The 25,136-nt window shown below is 39.0% G+C and overlaps 1 protein-coding gene across 1 annotated transcript in view; it reads left to right on the top strand.

Moving 5' to 3' along the window:
* The window catches only part of myo10l1 (myosin X, like 1), a 48,188-nt gene that overhangs the window by 16,394 nt on the left and 6,658 nt on the right, over positions 1–25,136 (top strand). The window contains exons 3-27 of the mRNA XM_052558014.1: positions 8,397–8,555; positions 11,606–11,793; positions 12,065–12,199; positions 12,284–12,408; positions 12,487–12,500; positions 12,726–12,810; positions 12,913–13,019; positions 13,132–13,261; positions 14,092–14,210; positions 14,321–14,467; positions 14,551–14,651; positions 14,836–14,902; positions 15,068–15,160; positions 15,266–15,334; positions 15,420–15,502; positions 15,588–15,696; positions 15,919–15,999; positions 16,091–16,215; positions 16,301–16,430; positions 16,562–16,668; positions 20,247–20,523; positions 21,565–22,353; positions 22,751–22,874; positions 24,615–24,858; positions 24,951–25,046. Coding sequence (XP_052413974.1) covers positions 8,397–8,555; positions 11,606–11,793; positions 12,065–12,199; positions 12,284–12,408; positions 12,487–12,500; positions 12,726–12,810; positions 12,913–13,019; positions 13,132–13,261; positions 14,092–14,210; positions 14,321–14,467; positions 14,551–14,651; positions 14,836–14,902; positions 15,068–15,160; positions 15,266–15,334; positions 15,420–15,502; positions 15,588–15,696; positions 15,919–15,999; positions 16,091–16,215; positions 16,301–16,430; positions 16,562–16,668; positions 20,247–20,523; positions 21,565–22,353; positions 22,751–22,874; positions 24,615–24,858; positions 24,951–25,046 — 3,704 coding nt within the window. The remainder of the gene's footprint in view (positions 1–8,396; positions 8,556–11,605; positions 11,794–12,064; positions 12,200–12,283; positions 12,409–12,486; positions 12,501–12,725; positions 12,811–12,912; positions 13,020–13,131; positions 13,262–14,091; positions 14,211–14,320; positions 14,468–14,550; positions 14,652–14,835; positions 14,903–15,067; positions 15,161–15,265; positions 15,335–15,419; positions 15,503–15,587; positions 15,697–15,918; positions 16,000–16,090; positions 16,216–16,300; positions 16,431–16,561; positions 16,669–20,246; positions 20,524–21,564; positions 22,354–22,750; positions 22,875–24,614; positions 24,859–24,950; positions 25,047–25,136) is intronic.

The raw sequence follows: 25,136 nt of genomic DNA on the forward strand, positions 1-25,136 counted from the left end.
TCTCTAAATATCAAATCCATGAAATCTGATGGTAAAAGAGTAATTATCAACTGAATTTTCTGTATATAGATTTACTATATATCATATCTCAACCACTTGATTGCTACTATGAGGCATGAAGACATAAAGATATTATACATTAAGATTTATTGTGAATATGCTTTGAAAATCAATGTGTGTTGTCAAAAGTGCTAAGCAAATTAATTTAAGTTGACAATTTGATTTAAATCTACTTCAATTACATTCCTGGCCTACAGCCACTGAACAAAGAATACAGTGTTAAATTTCTGTTATATTGTCACATTTACACAGGATTGAAAGTTAGTCCAGTTAAAGCTTTAATTTGCACTGGACACTGAAGAAAGACCTCTTAGGTTCTGTGCATAGTTTATAATAGTTATAATATGTGCATCATTCTGTCATCCCCATATAGAAATAAAATTAGCAGCTCCTCTTTGTCAAAGTACAGTTAAGCTGCCAAGAATTGCATCAGGGACTGAAAGCAGTGCGATGGTCTCAATTCAGCACTCTTTAAAAGCAATCTTAGTTTGTTAATTAAATACATAATAATTAATGCAAATCACTCTCAAACAGTCACTTGTTTGATAGCTGTTTTGTCATTCTCATGACTATGAGCAGATGATGTGGGAGCCTTAATATATTTCCTTCATAAGTGTCTTTCGTTTTATTCTCCTTACATGGCACTATTACATTTAAAAAAAACTCAAAGTAAAGATTATATTATCTCATGTAAAATACACCTGAGAGAGATTTAATTTGTTTCTACAGTAAATACCTTTTGTCAGTGTTATGAAGTCTGTGCACAAACTGTGTCTTTCACATTTATATACAGTTCAGTGATCAGAACTGCCTCTGTTTTAAGGTTTAATTGTAATCAAATGGTTGTATTAGCAGTTAAACTCCCACACAAGCACTCGCTGTGCTGATAGAGGTAAGTAGTTTGTGATAGCTGTGGGTGTTGGAGCTGGCAGAGCTGTGATGTCAGGCTAATAATAACAGCTGTGCTAGCCTGGATTCTGCTCAGAAAGGGAGACTGCACAGCAGGGAAGGGTTATGTGTATGTACAGATGCATATAGGAAGCCTGTTTGCATTTGTGTTTTTGTCTACAAACATTTGTGTTTGTGGTGCTGGTGCATATATTATGTTAATTCATGTGCATGCGTAGTAGGTATGGGCAACATGGAAAGAATATCCTATGACAGCTTTTATTCAGGCAAAATCATGATCTTCAATTTCCTCACCATTCTTTATCATGTTGGTTTTTATACTATTTTGCAATACCTAGCAGTATGGGAAACTCATTTCCATATTTAAAACCATGGTCATACACGGAAACAAAACATGAGAGAAAAAAGAATGAAAGATCACTGTGTTGATAAGACTAGTGGTGGACTCTGTTGAAGTCCTACATCTGTCATCGAGAATGACTCTTAAATGTGACTCTGTCTTTGAAATAAGATTATTCTGATGGAGATGGAGATGCAAATGCGAACAGACATTAAGGATAGAGTCAGTTGACTAATAGTTATACTTATTGATTTATGATTTCATTTTTAATGATTCCCAGCGTCTTTGTAAATCACTTAAGGGGAATTCGCACTTGATATTGCAGCTACAAATGGGATTTAATTTTAGTGAAGTTTGAACTGACATGTCGCTGTTGGCAATGCAACAGATTTGATCAAAGTGCTTGATTAACTTTATGCAAATTGGCAGTGATGTCTGCCAATGTCTACAGATCATGTGATCGGGTGCAGCCAATGCTTCATTTGAGATCGCATTGACTTAATGGTTAATACTTTCTCCAATACCAGTATAGTATACAGACACAATAAAGTGATTTGTTAACGGATTTCACTAAAAAAGTGTAAAAAGTGTAGTACAATTGACACAAATTTCTGCTTGATATATTAACATTAACTTTAACAAGTTTGGGGCAGAACTTCTGTTTGACCAACCAAGGGCAAATGGAGGGAGTGTGGTAAAAAACTATATTTTTGCAATTACATTTTGTTTGATATTGCTAGTTGTGCAAAAGAAAACATGCTGTTTCAAACATGTACACATTTCTTTATTCAATGAAATTCAGTAGGTTCAATGACTTTCATTATATAGGCATAAACCGTAATTTTCTTCAGAATATCTTCTTTTGTGTTTCACAGAAATGAATAAGTGATATTTTTCCCTCCAATTATTTGAAATGGGCATCTAAATGAACAGAATCCCTAAAATGATTAAGACTTTCCAGTTCTACAGTTGAGAACTGAAAAAAAAAAAAACTGCATTTCCCCAATATTTTCTGTATGCTGGTAACCTTGTTGTTTCATGCCCTGAACACCAGAGAGCTTGTGCTGACATGAGAATATTCAGTAGCATTCTCTGCAGTAGTTCAAACCCTCCTCCGTAAATCAATACACCTATCCAGCCTTCTGTTAGGTCTCAGGCAGCCTTTCCGGGAAACTCCAGCAGCCTCCATAATGTCATCCTGGAGGTCTTCTCACCCATTGTTTTGGCCCTAAGGTCTTGGTCCAAAAGGGTAGAAAAATAGTTTTGCATGTGTGGGCTATGTGTTTTGAAATGTCAGCCCTGTTGGAGAATGCTAAATTTTTCATGTGGATTTTAAGGCATCGTATAGTACAGGGCTCACTTTTATTCTCTCTCTCTCTCTCTCTCTCTCTCTCTCTCTCTCTCTCTCTCTCTCTCTCTTGTTTCTGATTGTGTTAATAATTTAGTTAAGAATGGAAGTGACCCCATTCCTGCAGTGGTTCTGACCGAGTTACTGGGACAGTATGTGTGCTATGCATGCCTGCATGCTTGTGTGGATTGTACATGTGAATTGAAACATTTTAAATATGTTCAAGAAAACACAACTAAGATATACAAATGTAACCAAGATCAAAATTTAACGATATGCAACCTGCTACGTTTTTGCAACATTATGAAAACATAAAAAATGTTGCATAAAAACAAACGCAATAAAAAACCTTTCCATAATTCAAAGCATATTAAAGGAATATTTCCCTCCAAAATCAACATTTGCTGAAAACATTCAGGCCATCCAAGATGCAAATGAGTTTGGAGAGCATGACATCACTTGCTCACATGTATGCGGATAAAAACATCATAGTAACATAACATACAACTTCATTTCACACAATTCCAATCCCTCAGTTTGCATTTTGTGAAGTAAAAAGCTGTGTTTTCAAGCAAAAACATCCCCTGTTGTCCTCTCACATTATAAACAGTCCTCCTGATTCAGACAAAGCAACTTTTTCATTGAAGAAACCAATATTATGGATAGAGGACTTACATTTTAGCAAGAAGCAACAGTTTAAAGTTAAAAACATCTTGATGACTTTATTACAAACGTAGAATTTTCGCTTCACAAAACGTTAGTTGATAGACATAGATGGAGATGAGGATGGAGTTGTTTGGATTACTTTGTGGATTTTATAATATTTTTATCAGCTGTTTGGACTCTCATTCTGATGGCAGCCATTCCCTGCAGAGGATTTGTTGGTGATGTCATGCAATGTTTGTGTGTGTTTGTGTATGTATGTTCATTGGTGATGTCATGCAATGTTAAATTTCTCCAAATCTGTTTTGATGAAGAAACCAAACCATTCACATTTTGAATGGCTTGAGGGTGAGTATATTTTCAGCAAACTGACATTTTTGGGTGAACTATTCCTTTAAGGGAATAGTTTAAATGTGTTATCATAACCTTCTCATGACTTTAAAATGTTTTTGTAATGTAGTTATGCTAGCAGGGTTCTTCTGACTTTATCACAGGGCTATATTGTGTTGGTAGAGTTTGATTCCGTCATAGGTTGCATTGTGAGCCTTGACCTTTCAGGTTGAATTTGAGGATGTGAAAAAGGGCATATATAATGTTAACCTTATCTTTTAAGGTTGAATAAGATTTTAAGTTAACGTGTTTGCATATTTTGTCAGTATACCAGTATTCCTGGTCTCTTTTCCTTTATTTCTCTGTACACTCAAATAAAGGTGCTTAAAAGGTTCTTTACAGTGATGGCATAGAAGAACCATTTTTAGTTCCACAAGGAACCATTCAGTCAAAGGATCTTTACAGAACCATCTCTTTCTTACTTTTTTATAATCTGAAGAACTTTCTTTTGACCCAAAGAACCTTTTGAGAACAGATTCTTCAGAAGATAAAGGTTCTTAATTGAAGCATTTAGACATAAAGCATTTTGCATTTTAAAGGGATAGTTCACCAAAAAACTTCTTTTATTAATTACGCACTCTCATGCCATTCCAAACATGTAAGACCTTTTTTCATCTTTGGGACATAAATTAAGACAATTTTGATGCATTCCGAGAGCTCTCTGACTCTCCTGTAGACAGCAAGTGTCCTTACACGATAAGGACACTTGCTGTCAGAAACGTAGCAAGAGATCATTAAAAGAATCCATGTGACATCAGTGGTTCAACCATCATTTTCTGAAGCTACAACAATACTTTTTGTGCATAAAGAAAACAAAAAATAACGACTTGATTCAACAATTCGTCTCCTCCACGTCACCCTATAGCGCCATTTTGGAGAGTATCACATACGTAAAAGAGCTCTCAGAATTCATCAAAAATATCTTAATTTGAGTTCTGAAGACAAATGAAGATGACATGAGGGTGAGTAATTAATGATAGAATTTTAACTTTTGGGTGAACCATCCCTTTAAATGTGTATCAGCTGGAAAAACTGTATATGTTTTTTTTTGGTGGGTGTGTATTTGTGTGTGTGCCCTCCAGAGCATTGGTCAGTGAGTGAGTATCTACTTCCTACTATTCATGCAGAGGGGAGTTTTCTGCTTCAGTGCGCATGTGTCACCTAAAGCATTCACAGGTTTGTTATAGGATTTAAGAACTCTGAGGCACAAAAATAGACTGTGACCTAAATTTGAGAAGTTAACTATAAGAGTTCACATGTAACTCTGAGCTACAGTGCTCGAAGGCGTCTCACTCACCCCTTCCTGAGATGGCCTTTCTTTGTGTGGTTTTGTGTGTGAGAACTATTTGGAATTAATTTTACACTGTGAAACATCAGTGGATGAAAAAGCCTAATGAAATTAATTGTATTTTATATTTCAAATATGTTTTTTTGTATTGCATTTAATGGCATACATAGAAAAAAGTATGTCTTTCTTTTAAAAGACATAATTATATTCGCCAAGGATGCAATAAATTGATCGCATATAACAGTAAAAATATTTAGTATAATATATGGATTTATTTCCAATAATGTTATTTTAAACTTATCATCAGTTATTTATTCTCATGGTTTCCACAAAAATATATCTATTTTGTTAAGAAATGTTTATTGAGTAAGCATATTAGAATAATTTCTGAAGAATCATGTGACACTGAAGACTGAAGTAATGATGCTGAAAATTCAGCTTTGCCATCACAGAAATAAACTAATTTTGAAATAAATTAAAATAGAAACATAATATTACACAATATTACTGTTTTACTGTATTTTGTTCAAATAAATGTAATATTAGTATTCACATTAGAGCAGGGGTGTCCAGACTCGTTCCTGGAGGGCCACTTTCCTGCAGAATTTTGCTCCAACCAGCTCAAATACCTGCCTGGAAGTTTCTAGTATGCCTAGTTAGACCTTGATTACCTGGTTCAGGTGTGTTTAATTAGGATTGGAGCTAAACTCTGCAGGACAGTGGCACTACAGGACTGAGTTCGGACACCCCTGCATTAGAGACTTTTGAACAGCTGTTTAATTATTTGCATTGAAAAGGCTGGCATTTAAATAATTCAGTCACAAAACATTATTGTGACAAATGAAAGCATTGAAAATCACTTTTAATATTCTTGTCTTTATTTCCATATCACTGAACAACACAAGCCTGCCACTGACCTACAGTCTCCAGCAGTTCAAATGGTCATCAGTCTGTCTGAGGTGAACTTAGGGATCATTCACACAGGGCACTTTTATTATATCATTTTTGGTCTGTGTTCACAGGCAGACGGATGTCTTTAACCATTAAGTTACATCTCACTGTTTTTCAGTGTCTCACTCCATGTGGGCCTTGTTTTTAAATTCAAATGTAAACCCCTGCATTCTGTTGCGCTTCTGTTACTCTGTAGGTGCAAATGTAGGTCACTGGTGCGTATAGTCTCTCTCTCCCATGCTTTTTTGCAGCTTTCATCTGAATCATGCAAAACAGCTTCAAACATCAAACAGATTTGCAGGAATATCCATGCGCTGAGTGGAGAGAGATGGAGTGGCTGTGTGTTTGTGTGCATGTGTGAGTGGGTGGGTGGAGAAAATGGAGCATGAAGACTTCCTCATCTCCTCTTTTCACTGTCTAAACTTACAATCATCACAGACTCACAACCAAACACACATTTCCATAGCTATCTAAATGGGGACATTACATAAATTGTTTTTACAGTAAATACATTAACCTAACCTTAACTGAAAACATTGTGCAATTGACAGCCTGAAAAGGAGGTTTTAGGAGATTTGGTAAGGTTTAGTTTGCTTATGGGTACAATTTTGTCCTCAAAAGATGTAAGTCCACACACAGAGAACAAATCTGAGATGTGTCAAATCCCATTAAGCTGTCTAAACAATCAGAATGTTCAAATTTTTGTTTAGAAATTTTTTTTATTGATAATGCAAACTTGAAACATTCCATTTGAAAATTTTGCACACATTATATAAAATCTAAAACAAGTAGTAACATTTATATAAAAAAGGTAACTATAACATTTCTGGGGGAGTATAACAATCTGTAACTAATGTTTTTGTGCTAATGTTTTGAGAACATCATATAAGACCAAATTATCAAAGAGAACATTATTAATATCTACAATTTGAACAAATATTCCATTATTGTTTATAGAACCTTTGTTCCTTTGCCAGAACATTAGCCAAAATTCTGAGTATGTTCCCTGTTAGCTGTGTATAGTCATGTATGACAATTACTGTAAAGCTTCAAAAAACATAACATGAAAGTATAATAAAAGTATTAATAAGTAGACTTTTGTGATATATTTCAGGTCTTCAGTAGCTTTGACTGAATGTTAGAAGTGTCCCTCAAATGTTATTTAAATAAGCATGTTAGATAAGCATCATGAGCTATATCTATATATACACAGACACTTAGACAAACACAAAGGGATAAATACTAGCAAATTGTCTAAAGCATACACAAGTGATACAGCGATTTGACAGGATATTATCTCTGTGCTCTCTCTACACCACTTACACTCAAATACACTGAAATTCTGTGTCATTTCACTCGAAATCAGGTTTGTTTCTTTATATTTCTAAAAACGGTTTGATTCTGATCAGGATTCTGGAAGGTCAATGTCATTACCGTCAGTAGTATTGATTAGCAGCAACTGATTAGCAGTCTCAGTTCATAAACTTTGACCTTTCCTTCTTCTCTTCAGTCTGTCAACCCCAAGTAGCAGCATGTAACAGAGGCAAACATAATTATTTATTTGTCTTGCCCTCCAGTCCTGGGATATATGTACATGTTTGTGCACTTAAAAAGATTGTGGCTGATTTAATGGGTTTGAATAGAAACAGTTAATAAATCCATACCTGAAGTAAATGGTACACACACACACACACACATTAGTGGCTGTATTGATTTTTAATCTATCAGGCTCTCAGCTCTCTCTTCATGAACTGGGCTGTGCTCTCTGGTTACCATGGCAACGGGAGACAGGAGTGAGGTTTCAGCAGAAATGAAATAGACAGAAGGGCGGTGAGAATGTCTCTTCCTTTTGTTCTGTCCAGTCAAATAAAGCAAAGAACCTTTTTTCAAAGTTCATGTAATCTACATGGACATGTGTAATATCTGCAACAGTATCATCACCAAATTGCAAAGAAATAATGTCTCTTATCAAACAGGTTTCCAGAACACTTTTCTTGCCTGCAGACCCCCATTTTTGAGAAAATCAACAGTTGACGGTAACCACTGACATTCATAGTATGGAAAAAAAATTCAGTGGCTATCAATGATAAGCTGCATATTACACAGGTGAAAACATGTTTAATGTTAACTCCTGCATTATTAAAAGTTTCCTTTTTGCTAAGTTTAAATAGGCCACTGTACTCTCTACTTTTCAAGCAGTGCCTGGTGGGTATAAAGGGTAAAGAAAGGCCTCAGCGTGCTGAAACTGTACGGAACAGAAAAGCAGGAACCCTGCTGTGCTGTCTGACTAATGCATTTTTAAACTGCAGGCATACCCTTAAAATGGCCCAGGAAGGATCCTCTCCCCTTTTGTGATATACTACTCATGCATCTGTGTATCAGCATGCTGGTGCGTGTGGAAGCTGTGTTATTTTGTTAAGGCCCCTCTGTCTGTTTCTGTCTTTCAGGCGGTGTACCTGCAGCAGATGGAGGTGAACAGGGAGAAGGTGTCCCTCATGCACCAGAGCAGCATCGATGGAGTGGAGGACATGTCCACGCTGGCAGAGCTCCATGAGGCCGCCATCATGCACAACCTTCATCAGAGATACCAGAAAGACAACATCTATGTAAGAATCTCAGAGACACGTGACTGCACAAAGGTCCTTGGGACCTTATCAGGGTTATTCATGTATCTAACTTTGCTACAAATGACTTCAGGCTTGTTCTGCCTCCTTATAAACAGTTAACACACCTTAGCTATTTTAATCTAAACCGCAGTGAAGTTCCCTATAATGTTATTGTTAAGCCATATGATATTTTTCTGCTTTTGTCTGTCTACTCACCAAAAGTCTCCTCACTTGTCAGAGGCCAAAAGTGTATGATCAGCTAAAAAGTGAACATTCCTTCTGAATTTTAATAGTGTCATACATCAGCACAGGATCACTTCCAACCGATGAGTTACTAGGCCAGCTAAACTTTTCACTTTATCACAGATTGTTTTTATTTGTTGTATAAATAATCATGTCCAGGGTTGCCAGGTTTCCAAAAAACATGTTTTTTTGCGAGGTTCCTCTGATAAAACTCACATTACAGAGGCTAAATATTACATTTTTGGAGTCGCTTTAACCCGTGGAAACAGTGTTAAAGTAGTTCACTTGGCAACACTGATCATATCTACTCTAGCCTTGACAAGACTATTTTAGATGCAATTGTTTGTTTCTTAACTGATTACTAAATTAAAATGACTAAAGCTAAACGAGAAATGTTTGGGATCAGCACGATTTTTGATTCTAAGTACTTTAATACTTTTACACAGAGAAGGGTCATGTGATCGGGTGGCGAGTGCATGCTGGAACCTCATTGGTCCAAACAGAGCCGTACAGTACATCCCAGACTGCTGGTTTAGAGTTGTAGTCTGGAGGGAATAATATGACTCACTGTCGGCATTATGATCCAAACATTCCAGTTTGACCTTTGTAGAATCCATAGAAAGAGACTTTAAAGCCAGTAAATCCTTCTTTGTAAGGACTGACTGGGGCAGAGACAAGCGTACTGGAAGTTTTCAGCATTATTACACAGCTTTTATATGTCAGATTCTTTTTAATCTTCCATCATACTGGTTTTAACTAACCTAGAGCTATGGATAAAGTGAAAAACGTAACTGAGAATAGAAGCTTAAAAATATATTATTAAACAAAGATGTATTATGTGGTGTTACTGTATATTATATGATAATATTATTTTAAATTAGAGATTGTAAAGGGATAGTCGACCAAAATAAAAATCCTGTCATCATTTACTCACCCTCATGTTGTTCCAAATCTCTATTAAGTTTATTTATTCTGGAACATAAAATAGCATAATTTGAAGAATGCTGATATATATATATATATATATATATATATGCAGAGAAAATGCATACAGGCTTGGAATGACACAAGGGTCAGTAAATTATGACAGCATTTTTCTTTTTGGGTAGATTATAACTTTAAGAAGCTTTTTTTAGGTCTCTTAATATATTTTTGATGCCCAAATCCTAAAGGTGTTCTAATCTTTCAGAAAAACTTTAAGCAATTTCCAGCATTATGACCAGACCCAATTAAAAAACTATTTGAATCAACTATTGCATAATGTCTGTCATTTAGTAGACACTATATCATGCAAAATAAAATATTGTTTTTTCACACATAAAATATATATCATTTATAATGGCACTAAATTCTGATAAGATGAGTCATCCTCAAAAAAAAAAAAAGAAAATCATAAAATAAATAAACTACCTGTAACCACATGTAACCAAACATCAGTTTAAATCTTTACAAATAAAGCTACACTACTTTGCACAATGCCCAGACTCCTATAATTGATCAAACTGTTATTGTTTTAGTATTTCACCACAAATAAGTGCCATTTTTACAGGCACTTGGGACTATAAAGTCTTAGTCCCTGTGTCAGAGATTATTACTGGCAACAGTTGTGAACATGACCTGCCCTGTTTAGTTCACTGCAGAGGGACAAAAACATCCCATAGTCATCTACACCCAAAACACATCATGCAATCTAAACCCATTTCAGAGTATAGTCCAATAACCTGCTCGAACAAGTCAGATAATAGCTGTATGGTTGTTTATCTTGGTATATTTGTGCTGGTAATGAAATGGGAGACGCGGTATGATAAATCAGTCTAGTTCTCATATGCAATACAGGAAATTATGTATGGATGTCTCTACGATTAGCAAAGGTCAGTGTAATGCTTTTTATTAGTAGAGCTGGAATAAAATTTCCCTATCAGTGTCTGAAAATTGCTTATATAAATGTACCTGTCATTTAAATAAATAATAAAACTGCATGCAAGGCTTCATTTTGCTGCTGTGTTGTTGATCTTGCTGTAGTGTAGACTGCAGATTTGTGTCATGCTCAGTGGAGTGAATGTGAAGGGTCTCTCTTATCCCATCTTAGTAAATGGATACTGTAATTTAACCTTCCCAGGATGCTAGCATCTGAGGTTGATGACTGATAGCAGTGGTTATCTGATTTATCTGAGACACCAGGACATGGTCGACCTCAATGAGAATGACTCTTCTCTCTAGCGCCCTCTTGGGGCAGTAGCAGCAAAATATTTTTTGTAAGGACGAAACTGACACAATTTCAGATCCGCAGATAATGTACTTTTTTTTTCCATTTATGTAGTGTCCATAATGTTGTGTCTAGATGCGTTTGGCACCTCTCCAGGAATCCAGTAATGTCTCAATTTAATCTCATCACTGCTGTTGCTAAGACCAGTAAATCATATTACTGCCAGTCAGCATGGGTGTTGTTAGCCACAGTATATGAAAATTGCAATCACACACCCACACATAAACACATGAATAAAACCAGCATCTACTAATGCAGTCAATATTAAATGAGATGGATTTATGTTGTCACAGTGCTCATAGATAAGGACAAACATCATCTACAATCCTCTCACGACCCACTGGCACAACCAGCTGTGAAATATGACCGGATCACATACCAATTATTGAACCTCCTTTGAAATTTCCCTTTATCTGTGGGTATAAATTAAAATATACACTGATCACAAATGTGTGTGCTTTTGTTTCAATATGCTGGTTTTGTTGTTTTACTATTCACTCAATACCCCTTAACTTACAGCCATGTTTTCTCTATCTCTCAGACTAACATAGGTTCCATCCTGGCAGCCGTGAATCCTTATAAGCAGATCAGAGGGCTGTATGATCTCTCTGCAGTGGAGCTTTACAGCCAGCATCATTTGGGCGAGCTGCCACCACACATCTTTGCTATTGCCAATGAGTGCTACCGCTGTTTATGGAAGAGACATGATAGCCAATGTGTGCTGATCAGGTAATATAAGACCTCCAAACACTTTATTTGATTTTGATAAGCAGACAAACTTGCAGAGCATGAAAAAATGCTTTTGGTTTTACGAACCATTGTTTGATATTCTCTATTTTACTAATCTCATTTGTGTTAAACCTAAAGACTGAGTTTGAGCAGTTTTGGCTTTAGACCTTTGCCACAACTGCGATCTGATTTCACAGCATTGCAGTTTCAATCAGGGTAACACAAATGTCATTGAAGGTGACAAATGAATGAGTGCATGTGTGTTTACCAGTGGTGAAAGTGGAGCTGGGAAAACAGAGAGCACCAAACTACTGCTACAGTTCCTGTCTGTCATGAGCCAAAACTCTGCCGGGACGCCCCCTACAGAGAAGAGCACACGCGTGGAGCAAGCCATCGTACAGAGCAGGTAAAACACATTCCTACACACACACACAGCCTAAGCATTTTCATGTGAACATACAAATCCATGTTTTTTTTTTTTTTTATGCAGCCCCATTATGGAAGCGTTTGGAAATGCCAAAACAGTCTACAACAACAACTCCAGTCGCTTTGGGAAATTCATTCAGCTTAATTTCTCTCAAAGCGGGAACATCCATGGAGGATGCATCGTTCACTGTATCCTTATCAGAGCACACATGCTTTAATACATAGTTTTGGATGTCTCTGCATTTCCCTTAATTTTTGGCCCACCAGATTTACTTGAAAAGGTAAACCTCTCCGTCTGCTTCTGACTTACCCCTAACTACCAGAAATCAATCTTCTATTAAACTTTAAACTGCTCAGAGTATAAAACAGGCCATTGTTCTGTTCATACAATTTGGCATTGGATAGCTTGTCAAAGGCAGAATCACTCCGCCATTTTGCAGGGAAAGAGTGTCTGCCAAAGTGAGATTCTCGCCCACTCAGCATCTGTGATCTGATCTGTGTTCCAGAATCGAGTGGTAAGGCAGAATCCAGGGGAGAGAAACTACCACATATTTTATGCTTTGCTGGCAGGGGCCAGCAAAAGCCAAAAGGGTGAACAATGCGCCTGAGCACACGTTCACACATTCACAAATGCAGATGTGCCATCTTCAACCTAAATACACTGAATGATTAGATATGTCCATCTCTTTTTAGAGACATATTTTCTGGAAGACTCCCCTGAGTTATTTCACTACCTGAGTCAGTCAGGATGTGTGAAGGACCGCAGTCTTGATGACAAGCAGCATTTTGATGATGTCATGGTACAAAAAAATTGTATACAATTTTGTTGATCTGATAATTAACATTTTTGAGGTGGATAAAAATCTAAGTGTGGCGTGATGATTCATGCTCTTTTTCTCTTTTGGTCTGCAGGAGGCTCTGAAGGTCATGGAGTTCACAGAAGAAGAAATCCGAGATATGTTTAAACTGCTGTCTGGAGTTCTGCAGCTTGGCAATGTGGAGTTCATGACAGCAGGGGGCGCTCAGATCACCACCCAACAGGGTGAGAGGCGTCATTCATCACTTAGTAATACAGTAGAGCTAATAATTTGCTAATAATCAGATTACAGTTAATTTTTTATGGATTACATATTATTCACACAATGGCAGTAAATTATTCATACTTTGATTCACCCCAGTTTTTTTTTTTACTTCTGAATGTTCCTTTCTAAATGAACACTTGAACATGAGAGTAATAATAATGCAAGTTATTAAACAATGGCAATGGATAGCTGTGAAATACTATGTCTTCATCACATCCATAAGTTTACTGGAAATTATTTAAAACCTGGAAGACTTCTGGCAATTAATGTTAAGTTTTATATGTTTATTACTGTTTGTTCATTCGATGTAGGGATTCCCAAGCTTTTGAGCTGAACCACTTTGATGTAAAAAAATTTGCTTGATGTACCCTTTAGTTTTAAATAATTTAGCCACATATTTGTATGTACATGGTTCTCTGATGTCAGTGTACACATTGTCACACATATTTTAATTTGACACATTTATGAATTAAATTTATAAAAATTCAGAAACTTAGTTTGGGAAACCCTGTTGTAATGTAATTTTTAATGCATTTTATGAAATTAATAATATTTTTCTTTTTTTCTTTTTTTTATCAATATGATACACGATAATTCCGTTCATGTTTATGTGATGAATGAGTTAGGTCAAAATTAATTCAAAAATTAGTTAGATTACATGACCTAATTTGTGTAATCCAGATTGTTACAATATTTGTTATGTAATTTATAGTATAATTTATAATGAGTTCAGAAGTACCCAGCACTGCTAATATGTGTTTGTCATTAAGTCTCTTCTGTTTTCCTGCAGTTGTCACTAATGTGAGTGAGCTTCTGGGTCTGGACAGTTTTCAGTTGTCTGAGGTTCTGACCCAGCGTTCCATGATCCTCAGAGGAGAAGAGATCTGCTCTCCTCTCACAGTGGAACAGGTACAATCACACATTCTTTCTCATGTTGATATACCTACTTTTAAAAAACTTCTCTTTTATCTCCACTTTTTAAAAAATTGGCATTTTCTTTTATCATGCTTGATTGACAGGCGATAGATTCCCGGGATTCGGTTGCCATGGCACTTTATTCTCAGTGCTTCTCATGGATCATCATGCGAATTAATCAGAAGATAAAGGGCAAAGATAATTTCAAGTCTATTGGAATCTTGGACATCTTTGGTTTTGAGAACTTTGAGGTGTGAGGCCACATGGATCACATGTTCATGCACAGACACACATTTTTATTGAGATCTAACCCAAGTGTTTGTTTGTTCTGAAGGTGAACCGTTTTGAGCAGTTCAGCATTAACTATGCTAATGAGAAACTGCAGGAATATTTTAACAAACACATATTTTCTCTGGAGCAACTGGAGTACAACAGGTAAAGACTGACAACCCTTGAGTGCGTGCAAGTTTGTTCTTTTATCAAATGTCTATTTTCACATCTGTAATGCATCTCATAAGTGCCAGATCACCTGAACAGTTATTGCATATGCAATTTAAGCATCTAAAAAGATTACTGTTAAGTTTGGACAAGTTGTGTGTACTAATATTGTGTGGTACAGGGAAGGGATTCACTGGGAAGCCATTGACTGGATGGACAATGCAGAATGTCTGGATCTGATTGAGAAGGTAAACCAGTTATGGTCAGCTATCAGGAACAGTTTGGTTTAATTAGTCAGACTGCCACGTATGTATACATATATTTTATATCCAAATTTTACTTTGATTATTTACAGTAGTAGATGTATTCAGCTTTGCATTATGTAGCACTTATTTACTGCTGTGTTTGTGCAGAAACTGGGCATGTTAGCTCTGATTAATGAGGAGAGCCGATTTCCCAAAGGCACTGACTTCACCCTGCTGGAGAAACTGCACGGCAGACACTCTGTGAGTTAAGTTCTTATCACACAAAGACATAATGCTATTCAGCCAAGCATTTACAGAATAACATGAATGAGCTCAGTAAAGACACGAGGTTGTCTTTTTCCACAGACTAATCCCTATTATGTGAAACCCAGACTGGCAGACCATCAGTTTGGGATAAAGCACTATGCTGGAGAGGTATATGAAATATCCATCTGTCTTTATGTCTATTTATCTCCCTGTCTGTCTTTTTTAGTGATATTTTTTGTTTTCCTTTTTATAGGTCTTATATGATGTGAGGGGGATTTTAGAGAAGAACAGGGACACGTTTAGAGATGATATACTGAACATGCTGAAGGATAGTAGGTAAGACGCAAACACACAAATGCACAAGCTCACACACACACACGGAGGCAGTTTTGTGTGAGTTATTATGTGTGTGTGTGTGCAGATTGGATTTCATCTATGACCTGTTTGAGCAAGTGAGCAGCAGAAATAATGAGGAGACCTTGAAGATGGGCACAGCCAGAAAAAAGCCCACTGTCAGCTCACAGTTCAGAGTGAGATAAAACTCCTATATCAAGACTTTTATATAATAGATATTTAATATATATTTTTTTCTTTTATATAAAATTGAACATGCTAAAGTGCGGCATGTTAAAACAATCAGGAACTAAATCACTAGTCATCCAACCATGTTTTTTGTTGACATTTCGCCTTCAGTCTTTTCTGACTTGTCGATGATTTAAAACATTTGATTGGTTGTCTGTTCTGTGTCTCAGGACTCTCTTCATGCCCTAATGGCCACTCTCAGTGTATCCAACCCCTTTTTTGTGCGTTGCATCAAACCCAACATGGACAAGGTGAGAGCAGTCAAATCATCCACTACAAATGCAATTTATATTCCACACATATTATACATTTTAATAATGCTTTTTTTTTTTTTATCTGAAGACCCCAAACAAGTTCGACCCAGATGTGGTTCTCAATCAACTGCGGTACTCTGGCATGTTGGAGACGGTGAAGATTCGCAGAGCTGGATTCCCTGTCCGACGCACCTTTAAAGACTTCTTCAGCAGGTGGATGTTAAAACGCATACAGGTGTATGAATTTTTTTGGCTCAGGTTTTCTTGCAGACTTTGATTTTGTGGTTGTATACATCAGGTATAATATTATTCTGAAGGAGAAGGAAAAGGCAACTGTGGCTTCAAATGGAGATGAGAAAAAGAAGAGCACAGATTTGCTCACACTCCACGACAGGACCAAAAAGGAGTGGCAGATTGGAAAGACCAAGGTGAGTGTCCTTCGACCTCTTGCTTTATCGGTTCTCAATTGATAGTTATATAGTGAGGTTATAAAGGTAGATTGTGTATGTGCACTTGTTATGTTTGATTGCACTAACCTGACATAATTTTTGACCCCAAGGTGTTTCTGAAGGAACCTCTAGAACAGAAGCTAGAAAAGCAGAGGGATGAAGTGCGAAGCAAAGCTGGATTGATCATACGAGCCTATCTTCTGAGATATATTGCAAGGTGTGTGTATTGTTTTGTTTTTGCACAGATTTACTTAGATTACATTAGGTATGGTTTCAAAACATTTTCAATACACAACATTTCATTAATGTCATCTGCCTCTTCAAAGCACACATATTATCTATATGGCCAAGCTTCATGTCACGGTTTTACGCTGCCTGAAGGAATACGGAGCCGAGGATAAACGAAATAAGGTTTTATTTTCCAACATAGGAGTTATCCAAACATGGATCACAGAGGAAGGCACAGCTCGTGAGTATCAAGTAGTGAGCAAGTAACAAGTTGATGACAAGTTGATGACAAGTTGATGACAAGTTGATGACAAGTTGATGACAAGTAGACCCGACAAAAACAGAACTGAAAGGACAAGGCTTATGTACAGAGGATAATGGGGAAACTCAGGTGGATGGAATCATTAAATTAACAGGGACATGGAACACATGAGGAAGATAATAGACACACCTGGGAACTAATCAAACTAAACACGGAAGACAGAAACTGGGTCACTGGGGCAAAAACACTAAATGAGTCCAGGTGTGTGACAGTACTCCCCCCTCCCTGTAGGTGCGTCCTCGCACCGTAGAAAACAACCAAGGAAGGCGTGTGTGGTAACTTGGGAGGAGGTTCCGGTGGAGGACGGACTCCCAGTAGGGGGCCAGCAGACAGGGACCACGGAGGAAGGAGCCAGGGAGGAGACGACGGAGGGAGGAGCCAGGGAGGAGACAGGAGCAGGAGGAGCCAGATGGTCCACCAGAGACCAGCCAGGACGGAGATCCAAGGTGGGGTCGACGGTGGGAGGAGCCATGGTGAAGGAGGGGTCGACGACACCAGGGGGCCGACAGGCGAAGACTGCACCGGTGGGTGAGGAGCCCAAGATGGAGCAGCACAGCCGCAGAGCCAGGGGGACGTCGAGGATCCGGAGGGCCTAGGTGAAGCAGAAGGCTCAGGCGACCAAGGCGGAGGCGGGGTCCTGGCAGACCGCTGTGGAGCCGGAGTGACCGAGGATGGATGTGGAACTGGAGGGAAGGAGGAGCCTGACAGAGCCGGAGGGATGGAGTGACGAGGTGAAACCAGAGGAGTGGAGTCCCGAGGCGGCGGATGGTCGACGACTGACCAAGGTGGAGCCGGAGGGACGAGGGAGCCCGGTGGAGCAGGTGGGATGACAGGCCACGGTGGAGACGAGGGAGCTAAGAGCCAAGGCGGAGCCGCTGGGTCGAAGGACCGAGGAGGAGTCCAGGGCTCGGAGGCTGGAGGCGGAGACAGGGCCTTAACGCGCCAAGGCAGAGCTGGAGACTGGCAGTCCAGTGGCGAACCATCGCGCCCCGATGGCGCGAACTGAGGGTGAGCTGCGGGACTGACTGGCACCAGCAGGGATGGCGAGGAACTGGCTGGTCTAGGAGGAGGACAGAGAGGAAGGATGGGAGGAAGGACAGGAGGATCAGGGCTGGACGGAACCAGCGAAAGTGGAGTAGAGGGACCAGCAGGTTTGGGAGGAGGTGGGAGAGGGAGGCTGGGAGGGAGTACAGGAGACACAGAAGGTTCAGGGCTGGGCGGAACCAGCGGAGACACAGAAGGTTCAGGGCTGGGCGGAACCAGCGGAGACACAGAAGGTTCAGGGCTGGGCGGAACCAGCGGAGACACAGAAGGTTCAGGGCTGGGCGGAACCAGCGGAGACACAGAAGATTCAGGGCTGGGCAGAACCAGCGGAGACACAGAAAATTCAGAGCTGGGCGGAACCAGCGGACACACAGAAGATTCAGAGCTGGGCGGAACCAGCGGAGAAACAGAAGATTCATGTCTGGATGGAACCAGCGGAAATGGAGCAGAGGAAATGACTGGAGGAGGTAGGAGTGGGAGACTGAGAGGGTATACAGGGGAATCAGGGCTGGACGGAACCAGCGGGGAAACAGGAAAATTAGGGATTACCTCCGTAGACCAGTCCATCAGATCCAGAACTTGCTCCATACGATCTTCAGAGACTGCATACAGCTCACCCTCAGTCGCAGGAGTGTTGGCAGGGCTTTCCTCCACGCCCTCGATCTCCACGAGGACTCCCACGATGCACGGTGTTGCCGGCTCACACACCTGGTCAGTCGCGCTCTCGAGATCCTGTTCCCTGTCAGTGGGTGGCTCGGGCTCTGCGGCTGCGGTGGGCTCTGGCTCCGTGCGGCGTGATGGTGGCTGGCTGGTCTCTGGGTCGGGAGTGGGACTGGCGAGATCCTCTATCGGGCAGACGGTGAAAGGTGAGCCATTTCTCGCCAGAGTCCACTCCACGAATGCGGCGAAATCCTCCCGAGGACCATCTTCGGACGACAACGCTCTGCACTTGGGGTTCATGCTGGCGTTGTAGAAGGCGCAGAGCGCGTCGTCCGGGTAGCTGGTGGCATTAGCTAACAGAAGGAACCGTCTGGTGTGGTCCTCGAGAGAGCGTCCCTCCTGCTCCAGCATGAGGAGGAGGAATCCGGGGCTAGAGAGGGGATCCATCAACACTATGAAACAAAAGGACTTTGAAAACACAAAAACAAAACGGAGGGAAAACACGCAGTTTTCTACTTTCTTTTAGGTCGGGTCTTCTGTCACGGTTTTACGCTGCCTGAAGGAATACGGAGCCGAGGATAAACGAAATAAGGTTTTATTTTCCAACATAGGAGTTATCCAAACATGGATCACAGAGGAAGGCACAGCTCGTGAGTATCAAGTAGTGAGCAAGTAACAAGTTGATGACAAGTTGATGACAAGTAGACCCGACAAAAACAGAACTGAAAGGACAAGGCTTATGTACAGAGGATAATGGGGAAACACAGGTGGATGGAATCATTAAATTAACAGGGACATGGAACACATGAGGAAGATAATAGACACACCTGGGAACTAATCAAACTAAACACTGAAGACAGAAACTGGGTCACTGGGGCAAAAACACTAAATGAGTCCAGGTGTGTGACACTTCAACCCTTTCCTGATTATTTTTTTTAATCATCTTGATATCTTTATAGAGTTAATAAAAACTAAACTAAATATTAACTAAATATTTAAATATACACTACCAATCATTTTTTGTGTTTTTGACAGAAGTCTATTATGCTCAACAATGCTGCATTTATTTGATAAAAAAAATATAGTAAAAACAATAATATTATAAAATATTGTTACATTTTAAAATAACTGTTTTATGTTTTAATATATTTAAACATTTATGCCTATGAGTTTTTGGTTTTCAGCATTACTTGATGTCTTTAAATGCTTTTTATCAATTAATTTATTCACAAAAATGCATTTAATATCATATTTGTTTTCAATGTGCCTGTCCCTTTACTTATCACATGGGTTGACTTAACCACAAAGTCCTGGGAAGTGCTGCAGAGAACAAATGTTTTGCTTTCTACTGCAGCCAAATAGCAAGGAAATAATGAATGCAAAACATACAAGAGCAAGTTTTTCATACTATATATATGTAGGTGCCTATACTTTACCTGTTTGTGCTCATCTAGACATGACAACAAGTAGTGTCTTAGCTTTAAAATACTGATCTGAAAGTTACTTATTCTAAGGGAACTTGAACTGTGTACTCGCTACAGGAAAAACTTTAAGAAGGCTCTGGACAGCATTCTGACCATCCAGAAGAACTACCGCGCACATTTCTATCGACGTCGCTTTCAACGGAAACGCTCAGCTGCACTTGTCCTCCAGAAACACAGGCGAGGACAAGTGGCAAGAGGAGTCTGCCGCAAACTACGAGAAGAGAAGAGGAAGAAAGAGGAGGAGGAAAGGAAAAAGAAAGAAGAGGAGGAGAAGAAAACAGAGGGACACCATGAAAAGAAAAATGAAGAGGAAAAGGAAGGAGAAAAAGCAGAGGTCAGTAACTTTAACATTCCTCATAGACCATGCATACTTGCAGTATATATATTTTAGGGCAAAAATCCGACGTACCCCCTAAAGTCACCGGTATTGAGATTAGTGTTTTGTTAAGGGTATTTAAAGTGATCAATATTTTAAAGTTAGTCTTATCTTGTTCCAAACTTTGAAACTTTCCATCATGAATATGCAATATGTATGTTTAGCTAAGCTTTTAAATGCAGGTTTGTCTGATTGATTGTATGCTGATTGATTGCAATTATTGTTGTCACATTTCTGTCACATATGAAAAATGGTTTGGTGAATCATAATTATGTCATAAAAAGTCACAATTATGACAACACAAGGTGAAATGATGACATAAAAGTTTATTATTATACTAAAAGTATGAAAATAAATAAAAGTTATTGTGACAAAAGTCATAAGTACGTGATAAAAAGTTGAAATAAAAAATAATAGATATAAAAGATCTAATAAAAGTAAAATATATTTTTGTTATAACTATGACTTTTGATCTAATCTAGATTTTCTTTTTAAGTTTTGACTTTTAACTCATAATTATGACTTATGCCACATTTGAGAAATGCATTTGTAAACCTAAGTTATAATCTAAGTTACGGCATAAAATATTTATATAAAAAATTTAAAATTATGATACAAAAAGTCAAAATTAAAACACTCTTTATAAGATAAAAATTCAAAATTCTGAGATTAAAAAGGCATAACTATGACATAAAAAGATTTTAGCATGATAATGACTTTATATCTAATAATTATAAATATATATATATATATATTTTTAATGTGTAGAAACTAGGTTACCATGCTTTTCAACAACATTTTTAACAGACAAATTATAGAGCGACATTTTGTTCTTAATGAAAACATCAGATTCCTCCTCCAAAACAAACAGGTTTATGCACAACATCTACTTGTCAAATCGTTTTTTTTTTTTTTAAACCTTCTGGCATCAAGTCTAAAAACCTGTCAGAGTTGCAGACCAGTGTTTCTATATATTTCCTTTCTCCTTCTCTCCCTTAGTCTCCTCACTCATCTGTGGAGGAGCACCGTCAGATGGAGGAAATTCTGCGTTTGGAACGAGAGATTGAGCGTCTGCAGAAGAAAAGAGAAGATGGTGTGTCCCTGCTATGTGAGAGCTCAAGAGAGGAACTCCGCTTGCGGCGTGATGCTGAGGTCCTGCGTCAGAAAAAAGCTGCTTCTCGTGTAGCTACTGAATTCCTTGAACTGCTTGACACTGGAGGACCAGAGGTCATTCCAGGTGATGCTAAACAACCTGCCCCCAGACCAGCAGGCGCCACTGAGGAAGAGGTAGATGAAGGCTTCCATGCAGAGGAAGAGTGCATACCACTTCTCGAGTTCCCCCCTCCAGTGGAAGGTCCAGTGGATCAGGAGATCTTAGGCACTCTGCCACCTCCTCCTCCTGCTTTTGCAGAGGGCACGGTGGCCCCATCTGCACCCAACATTCCACCTGGGGCTCCTCCACCACCTCCTCCTCCTCCTCCACCACCTCCTCCCCCTCTTCCTGGCGAAGCCAAAAAGGAAGTTGGAAAGCCTGAAGAGGTTAAAACAGTAGCGGATGGGAAAAAAGAGGGAGAGGATGTGGATCGCACCAGCAGGCTGACTGCAGCAGAGTCTCTGCCAGACACAGAGGAACCCATCTACAGTGTGCCTGGGGATGGCGAATCAGACTATGACCAAGACGATCTAGAGGACGGACAGAGTAGCATTGCAGCGACGGACACAGAACACGCACGCAAGTCCACCTGCACCAACGCGAGCCAGGAGTCTTACAACCGCAGCTCAGATTCGGTGAGTTACACATGGAGAACATGTCCACAAACATTAAAAATGTGTCCAAATTGATATGTACAATGTCCTTCCCACAGTGTCAGATTGGATCTTCATATATAGGGTGGTAGCCCTATTAAAGGGACAATTCACAGTACTATTCCTTAAGTTATCTTATGTTGGGTTCACATACAAGAAACACATTGTATATAAACTGTAGTAATCATAGAAAGACTATTTCCTTACTTATTCTTCTTTTAGATTGAAATACTAGATCAAAATCCCTATATGTCCCTCAAATTAGGTTTTGTCAGGTGTAGCTCACTACTGAGTACATAATATATTTGTCACCAAAATATGGTTAAGTAGGTATGCACATTCACACACAGACTGTTCACTCTTTCTGTTTCTTTTTCAGTATGCTGACAGCGATGATGAGCATGATGGCTACGTGGACACAGATGAGGAGGTATCCAATGGAAAAGTCAACATCTTGAACGGGAACGGGCCTCCATATTTCCACAGTTACCTTTACATGAAGGGTAAGGGTAATCTTTTTACATTAAATAAAGTGCCTAATGCTGTGGTCCAGGGGCGGAGCCAGAAGATGTAAACATTCGGGGCTTAGCCCAAACCTAGGGGGCTGCAGGGGTGTACTCCGCAGGGGAGATTTTTTTCCCCCATTTATGTCAGCTAAATGCACTATTTTTCAGGCTGTTTGAGATAACAGAATGCCTAAAAATCTATACACTATCTGGGAAAATGATGGTTACTCAGAAAAAAAAATATTCACCCAGTAGAGCCTACAAACTATTTTGTATTTAATTGTTCTCCAGCTATATTTCTCAATTAATCTATCTTCTTATCCCACTAATGTACCGAGAACAGTTGTAAAACATGCCCTGAAATAACTTAGCATTTGATACATTGGGATATATTGCTTTTGAATCTCTCTCTGGCCGGTGAGGTTTGCTGTTACGAGTTCCTTTTAAAAAAAATTGTTATGTCCATAATGTTAATTTCAGGCGGTTAGTCAGTGAGCTCGCTACGACGGCGGTGAAATAAAAAGCCCACCAGCCCCTAATGACAACGACGAAGAAGATGATTTATATTCTTCTTCGTTAGTTTTTATCAGCAGTTGGCAAACAAGCGAAGTGATGCGTGATGCGTGATGCTTTACCGTCCGCCACAACGCACAGTAATAGAGCTTTTGTTTCTTTTTTTTGCCGCTCCAGTCTGAGAGACTGAGAGGAAATGAAACAAAGTTGAAGTTATTTTAAAAAAGCTAAAAGATTCGGGGCTTTTGACAAAACATTCGGGGCTTAAGCCCCATTAGCCACCCCCCCGCTCCGCCCCTGCTGTGGTCCTCAATCTTTTTAAAGTCAGTGTCCCCATTATGAAAGATAATATTCAAAAGGCCAAAATGTGCTCATTTTCACACTTTTCAGATGATATATTAAAATAATGACATAATTAATAATAATTCAAATAAATTACATAATTGCAGAACTTAACAAAAATAAATAGATCATGCCATTAACAATTAAAAATGTGTAAAATTCATATTCATTATTAAAATTCCCATGACAGGAAATCACACTTTTAAAATTCATTTATATATCCAAGTTTATTCAAGGTGGGATGTTGTGGCCTAATGGTTAGAGAGTCAGACTCCCAATCGAAAGGTTGTGAGTTCGAGTCTCGGGCCGGCAGGAATTGTGGGTGGGGGGAGTGCATGAACAGTTCTCTCTCCACCTTCAATACCACGACATAGGTGCCCTTGAGCAAGGCATCGAACCCCCAACTGCTCCCTGGGTGCTGCAGCATAAATGGCTGCCCACTGCTCTGGGTGTGTGTTCACAGTGTGTGTGTGTGTTCACTGCTCTGTGTGTGTGCACTTTGGATGGGTTAAATGCCGAGCACAAATTCTGAGTATGGGTCACCATACTTGGCTAAATGTCATGTCACTTTTCACTTTAAGTTTACCAAGACTGTCATGTCACTTTTCACTTTAAGTTTACCAAGACTGAGAATTTTGTTTCTTAAATATTTTTTTTTTTACATTGAGAATGAATTAATGAATTCTTGATTTTTAGCTTTTGGGCTTATTTTAAAGCTTTTTTTGTCATATTTTAAACCATTAAAGGTTTAATGTGATCTGTCGTCTTAATGTTATTGAAACACTATCTCTTAAAAATATATAAAACAACTGGGACAATGTTGTTCTTGACCTGATGCTGTATAAAAGTATAAAACTTTTGTCTCTTGTGTCTCATCCACAGCTGGCTTGATGATCCCTTGGCGCAGGCGTTGGTGTGTCCTGAAGGACGAAACATTCATGTGGTTCCGCTCTAAACAGGAGTCGTTAAAATCAGGCTGGCTGTACAAGAAGGGCGGCGGTCTGTCTACTCTCTCTCGCAGGAACTGGAAGATGCGCTGGTTCGTTCTGCGTGACTCCAAGCTCATGTACTATGAGAATGACAGTGAGGAAAAGCTGAAAGGGACAATTGACATCCACTCAGCCAAGTAAGTATGAGACAATACTTTTTGACAATATTGTGGCATCATTAAGTGATTAGAGATTGATCAGGATTTATCAAGTTTTTCCCTGTTTTTAGGGAGATTGTGGACAATCATGAGAAAGAGAATGCTCTGAATATTGTAACAGACGAGAGAACATACCAGGTGTTTGCAGAGTCACCAGAGGATGCCAGGTATGTTGACACCTTTATGTCTAGGCCTGTGTGTTTTCTGTAATTGGACCAAACTGCTCAAACCTTACTCTGCATGCTTTCTTTTGCTCT

The sequence above is a fragment of the Carassius gibelio genome, chromosome B6 (assembly GCF_023724105.1).
Source record: "Carassius gibelio isolate Cgi1373 ecotype wild population from Czech Republic chromosome B6, carGib1.2-hapl.c, whole genome shotgun sequence".
Classification (NCBI taxonomy): Eukaryota; Metazoa; Chordata; class Actinopteri; order Cypriniformes; family Cyprinidae; genus Carassius; species Carassius gibelio.